Source organism: Polyodon spathula, chromosome 6, assembly GCF_017654505.1.
Source record: "Polyodon spathula isolate WHYD16114869_AA chromosome 6, ASM1765450v1, whole genome shotgun sequence".
In the NCBI taxonomy this organism is placed as follows: Eukaryota; Metazoa; Chordata; class Actinopteri; order Acipenseriformes; family Polyodontidae; genus Polyodon; species Polyodon spathula.
This window is the reverse complement of record NC_054539.1, coordinates 75,353,860-75,360,391: the sequence shown is the minus strand read 5'-3', so window position 1 is coordinate 75,360,391 and position 6,532 is coordinate 75,353,860. Positions and strand designations below refer to the sequence as shown.

Sequence of the window (6,532 nt, the reverse complement as noted above, 5' to 3'; positions counted from 1 at the left end):
TTTAACATGCAATCAAAGAAACTGCACAATGATATCGCAAAAGTCTACCGGAAGCCATAATAGTAGTAGTATTTCAAATTAGATTTACAGTATATGGAAAACTACAAAGCGTTATGCAATTTAAAATGAGTTTTACTCAAGAATCCCTCACTACGTTTTGCAAACCGGTAGCGACATGAGTTTACGTCACTGCTGTGAAGCATTACTCGTTGACCACTAGAACTAAACAGAATACTGACTTAATCGTATACGTGTTAATGGATATATATATATATATATATATATATATATATATATATATATATATATATATATATATATATATAGATATAATTATTTCGAAAACGTTTACTCGACTGTAAATGTTAGAGCCTATATGTTGTGCAACATTAATTAAACAAGTGTAGAAAATTTTAGACACCGATAAGTAAGCCGAAAGTAGTTATGCATATTTCGTATGTGTTTGTATTACACAAACATACATGATATACTCAATACTACCTACGAATAGGATCGCATGGGCGGAACAGGCAAAGTCTTCAAGATGATTATTATGAAAATGAGTATTAATAATAATAAAAATAATAATAATGGATTATAATTATTATCATTATTAATAATAGTAATAATAATCAGCATGTTAACACTAGCCATTCTTTTAAATAAATGTGTTATGTCTTTGGTCTCGTTACTAGGTAAGTACAATTTGGCTTTGAATTTAGTAGCTATTGTAATAAAACTAAAACTCCCGATCCCCATCACCCACTGCATGAAGAGACAGTAAAATGCCGGTTGAAACCGCTGCCCCCGTTGTCTCTCTTGCTCTGAAACGTTGTCCGCTCTCTGTCATGCTGTTTTCTATGAAGGCTCCCACCTTGATGTAACCCTTTCAATGGCAGTATAAATATAGCGCTTCCACTTACTGTAAGTTCTGGGAATGTGAAATGCTAATGGGCCAGGTGCGTGTGGGGTCTGTTAGATCCGTGTTTAAGTTTATGAATTTGCTTCTCTGAGTTATGAAGAAGAGGCGGGGATCGTGTGTCCATGTAAGTTATTCAAAGCTTCGTGCTGTTGTTTGCTTAAGGGACTGGGAGGTTTTCTGTGTCCTGCTGGAAAAAAAAAGAAAATATGTTTTCACACCAAACAAAGCATAGGTCTTTTTGCCAAGACGACTGGAAAAAACGTGCCTTCGATGAGATGGACTAACTCAAGGGTTAAACCGACGCGTCTTATGCCAGAAATAATAATGAATAACACTGGCATTGCACCCATGCCGTGTGTCTTATTTTAAGGTTATGCTTACGTCATGTTGGCCTATGTGACAAGCAGGTAGTTGGCTGGCTAACTTTATGTGTATTATATGCATTTTAACATCTGACATGGTGTGGACTGTAATGCTCGTTTTCAAAACTATGTATTACTGCCCCCTCAAAATATAAACTTTGAACATACTTCAAGTTTTAATGCTTTAAATCATAACAGGGGCAATTCACTTCAGAGATAATAATAATAATAATAATAATAATAATAATAATAATAATAATAATAATAATAATTATTATTATTATTATTAATTATTATTATTATTATTATTATTATTATTATTATTATTATGTTACGTTTAGCAAATGTTTACGTTATGTACACGAAAACAAACTGAACAGTTTTATGTGAACTATGTTCCTTATAATAATAGTTTTAACAGCTTACCTGTAAAACAATGGCATAGGCCTTTTACATTTCTTATTATATAAAGGGACCATTTTATTACATTATAATGTTTATTATTAGTGTATGTTAAATATATTTTCATATCAGTAAGCATATAATCCACTGGAGTACATGGGTAATAAATGGACCCAACATTCGACTACTTTCTAAGAACACTTTCATACAGCTACATAATTAGAACACTTTCATACAGCTACATAATTAAAACACTTTCATACAGCTACATAATTAGAACACTTTCATACAGCTACATAATTAGAACACTTTCATACAGCTACATAATTAGAACACTTTCATACAGCTACATAATTAGAACACTTTCATACAGCTACATAATTAAACGCGTAAATGAATGGGTTATTTATTTGAGCATTCTCAGCGTTATTTTTTTCAGTGCCCAGTATACTGCACGGTTGTATTTGGTTTGAAAATATCGCCTAAGAAGACGTAATGTATTTGAAACAATGCTACTTACCGTCTCTTGGTGGAAGTTTAAAGGCCATTGGAGAGTGGATTTCTCCGCCGTGCATAGTCATAGCGCTCGCTGGGTGGGACAGGCTCGCGCTTTGAGACTGCCAGTGGTGCGCAGGGGTCACGTAGCCCCCCGCAGGCGCGCTGTACACGCCGTACTGATTGGAAGAATAGGCACAAGCTGGGACAAAACTGGACAGGGTTGAAGCCGGCTAAAAAAGAAGAAGCACGTGTGCATATCAGCATCTATGCACTATTATTTACAACAGAATTTAAACTACACTGCTCCTTAGCGCCGTGTTGTGGAACACATTCAATTATAATCTGTTTAATAGTGTAATTGTCAATGTTAATATAGGCTGTGTGTGTGCGTACGTGCGTGCATGCGTGCGTGCGTGTGTATCTGTGAAAAATTATACACTATTTTAGTATTACGTGCTTGTTCTTAGAACAGTAAAAGAAACAAATTGAAATAGCGGTAACAAAATAAGATCTGCTTACCTGTGCATATTTAATATCGGGGTCGATAGATGATTTGTCAATACAATTCACGCCGTGAGCTGTTGAAAATGTTCTGTTAACACTACTCCAGTCCTCTATTTTTGGCTGGTAAGATCCATCTGTACCAGCGATAGCTCCTGGAAAAGATAACACAATGGGTTACATCATAAGAAATAGTCCTAATTCACAAATGCAGTCTTTTATATGCCTGTTAGTGCCTAGAATAAAGCATGCATAATGAATAACATCATCAAGAAGAATCCGTGCGGTTTAGAACGTGTTCACGAGTTCTTTTTCAGATAACAAGCGAGTCCTACATTCTTCCAGGGCGTTCCCGCGGAATCGGGGCATGCTGCTGTCAGCACAATAACTACAAGAAACTAACATAGAGGGTTCTTCTTTTTAGTGTGCTCAATAATATTGGTAATATTAATATTGACAATATTCACTCACTCACTCTCTCTCTCTCTCTCTCTCTCTCTCTCTCTCTCTCTCTCTCTCTCTCACACACACACACACACACACACACACACACACACACACACACACACACACATATATATATATATATATATATATATATATATATATATAGATAATAATATATATATATATATATATATAATGATATATATAATTAATCCTATAGACTTTAAGTATATATAGTATGTATCAAGTACTAACGAAATGTATATATGTTCATAGTACAGTCCCAATAAAATTAACATTTAAAAAAAAAAAAAAAAAAAAAGAGAACTAAATAATGTTTGGTTTACATACTGAATTACATAGCGCTTTGTAGTGTTCCATATACTTAACTACAAACTGGCAAAAAAAGAAAATTGTGACATTTCGAAATCTAACATGAAATACTGCTATTATAGCTTCCGGTGGACTTTTGCGATATAATTTGGTAATTTATTTGATGACATGATATTAAACAAAAGATCTAAATTAAGTTCATGTCGGTTTTTTTTTTTTTTTTTAATTATGGCTCAACCCTAAAATTCTAAGTGATGGGACACTTTTGGCCAGCTTTATGGGTGCAGAATTGTTGTTTTTCTGTATGATTTTATAAAAAGTTACATTAACACTTAGGGTTAAGTACGCAGTACTGTTAAATGGTAACATTTGTTTCCATTAAAAGTCCAAGGCAGTTAAGATGTATAGGGTCTATGTGGCCCGCTAGTTTGAGTCTACTAATGGAACTAGTTTATCCAATAGGTGCGTATTAACTGTTGTTATATCTTCACAAGAAATCTTTTTTTACACTGGCCTACACGCAGACTTTAAATCAACTCTTGTATGTATTCAACATCAATAGGCATTATTAAAACGGATTGCATATTTGTGCAATGTTAAAGCCAAATAGTGTCTAGCATAACTATAGCTAGCATGTGTACATGAGCACATGTCTCAGTTAACTAATATATTGCATATAATACAATGCTAGAACTATGTTAACTACTCTCCATAGTCAACAACAACTGTTAATTGTTTAACAGTGAATTAAATGGGAATTTATCTTAGTAGTGGTAGTAGTAGTGGTGGTAGTGGTAGTGGTAGTAGTTGTAGTGGTGGTAGTGGTAGTGGTAGTAGTTGTAGTGGTAGTAGTGGTAGTAGTAGTAGTGGTAGTGGTAGTAGTAGTATTGAAAACAGTACAGCAAGTAGCATGTATTTAGCACGAACCTGTAGGATCCATAAACGCTCTTATTCCCAGGATGTTGCTGACAGAGTGGACTGAGGGCCAGGCTCTCGAAATGCTGACATGTCCTGCGGAGACGGCGACTCCGGGATGGTTGCCCATTTTGGTCCCGGTGGGTGACATTGGGTTTGGGTACGGATATTGGTAAATGTGGTTGTAAGGCAGGGCTGGCTGGGAAGGTTGCTGCTTGGGGGATTCGTATTGGTTCGGTTGGGAAAGATTTCCAATCTTGTTCCTTAAAATCCTGCTTATTGAACTGACCGAGGGAACGTTATACTTGTCGCAGACTGCATCTGCAAGAAGTCTGTCGCGGATCTCCCAAGCGAAAATGCCCGGGTCCCCTTGCTTGTAGTCCCTTATATTTTTCACCACGTTGGGGGTTGTGACCCTAGGTTTGCTGCCTCCGATCGCCCCGGGTAGGATGGAGCCAGTCTCGTTGTATCGAGCCAGAATCTTGCTCACACACCCGTGGGAGACCCTTAACTGTCTGCTAATATCGCACGGTCTGATCCCGAGCTGGGCCAACTCCACAATTCTGAGCCTAATGGCATTAGGAAGGGGTCTTCCATTGACAAACACACCGCCAAGCTGATTCACCTCTCCATACGTTTGTTCTAAAAAAATAAATGAATAAATAAAATATATGATCAAAATGAGCATGGAAAAAATACTCAAAGGTATAAAACTATAAAAACAGCTGTCAAAACAACGAATGCTTCCCACGAGCGCTTTAAGTTTGATCGTGGAAAAATGACCGTTCCAACCTAAATATGCATTGCATTAAAGATAGACTAGTTTATGTTTTAAAAGATTATCAGAAGAATAAAAAAAGAATAAATGTGCTGCTGCCGCGGTATTGTTTGTTTCTGTTACTAGAACATTAATAACACGATAGCTTTAACCCCACACTGACTTGTGCCATTTTGGAAAAATAAATACAAAGTCACTATGTACATAATGTAATTGAAATATTGCACTGAATAGCTATGCCGGTGTCATAAAAGACACAAAACTATCAATCCTCTGCATTTTGTTTAACCCTCCCTTGTTATACAACGTTTCCTACGTGCATCCTTTGAAATGCCTGCTTTTAAAATGGTTTTAGAAGCCCACAAAATGAGGCTCAGCTTCATGCTGACAATGCCCAAGTTATACAGGCGTGTAAAGCAAGTTTTACTTCTATTATCTAAGCGCCACTGAACCATGCAGAAAGGGAGCGGACTCTTACCCATTTCCCGACTGTTCGAGATGCTTTCTTGGAAATATTTGTCCTTCAATGGCTGAAAAAGCGCTTGTTCTCACTGCAGACTGTTCCAAGGAGCCAGTGACAAAAAGAGACAAGCTCAAGGAGGAGGATTTCCTTTATGTGTTCTCAAACTTTTAAAGAACTACTTTCTCAAGTACGGGACAATAGGACCAAGGTGATCTCCAGACGATTAAAGCAAATGGGTCTATCCCGCAGGCTCAATTTTGCTCACATTCATTTGACGCGTCTTCCACGTCAATCTTGCTGGTTACGCTGGAAGCTCTAGTTTGATTTCATTGGTCCCCTTGTTTCCTGAAAGGCTGCTACAAGCACAACATATCTATTCCGGTCTCTGCAACTTAACCTCTTTTTGTCTTTGAACATAACAGGAGTGTTATGTGCGTTACACGTTTAAGATTTAATGTGCATTGAATGAACCCCTCTCTGTTTAGAATGCAGAAGGATAAAGGCGTAAGCCCTTATTAACCCGCTGTGCACTTATTTCTTTGGGATTATTTGAATGTTTCAAACGTTAAATATTCTTTAAGAAATTTTATTTCTTGTTTATTTTGACAAATTTATTTTGTCTATTTAAGTAATTGTAAATTGCTTTAGATTTTTTAACAAAACAATTTTTGGATACACAATATGTAGACCCTCATCTAAATATTTCCATCTTTATTTCTGAATAGTTTCCCAAGGTTTGTTTTATTCCGTTTATTATCGACGTCTGTATCTTCTGTTACATACATACATACATATATATATATTCATGTTGACGAACATATCACCCGACTCAAAAGAAAACAATACTTATAAATTAAATAACGTATTCATGAAATGTATTAACATTAGGGCCAAACAGTTTCCCCAAAAAA

The 6,532-nt window shown here is 36.1% G+C and overlaps 1 protein-coding gene across 2 annotated transcripts; it reads right to left on the bottom strand.

The window, feature by feature from the left end:
• Nucleotides 1-475: 475 nt before the first annotated feature.
• Nucleotides 476-5,836, bottom strand: pax1a (paired box 1a). Of its 2 annotated transcripts, none has more exons than XM_041253781.1 (5): nucleotides 5,637-5,836; nucleotides 4,393-5,022; nucleotides 2,704-2,840; nucleotides 2,207-2,414; nucleotides 476-1,109 (listed from the first exon to the last, which is right to left on the bottom strand). In XM_041253781.1, exons 1-5 carry the CDS (start codon nucleotides 5,638-5,640, stop codon nucleotides 1,015-1,017), a joined length of 1,074 nt encoding a protein of 357 aa, XP_041109715.1. In that variant the 5' UTR covers nucleotides 5,641-5,836; the 3' UTR covers nucleotides 476-1,014. The 2 variants fall into 2 exon arrangements, with proteins under 2 accessions (XP_041109715.1, XP_041109716.1); XM_041253782.1 differs by having other exon boundaries at nucleotides 476-1,106.
• Between the last annotated feature and the right edge of the window lie 696 nt (nucleotides 5,837-6,532).

What these genes read in the sequence shown, in the direction of transcription:
- pax1a (XM_041253781.1), bottom strand. An exon ending in CCGATATTAAATATGCACAG is followed by an intron (nt 2,415 to 2,703) that starts GTAAGCAGATCT and finishes CTTCTTTTTTAG; the next exon opens with CCGGCTTCAACCCTGTCCAG. An exon ending in TAAACTTCCACCAAGAGACG is followed by an intron (nt 1,110 to 2,206) that starts GTAAGTAGCATT and finishes TTTTTTTTCCAG; the next exon opens with CAGGACACAGAAAACCTCCC.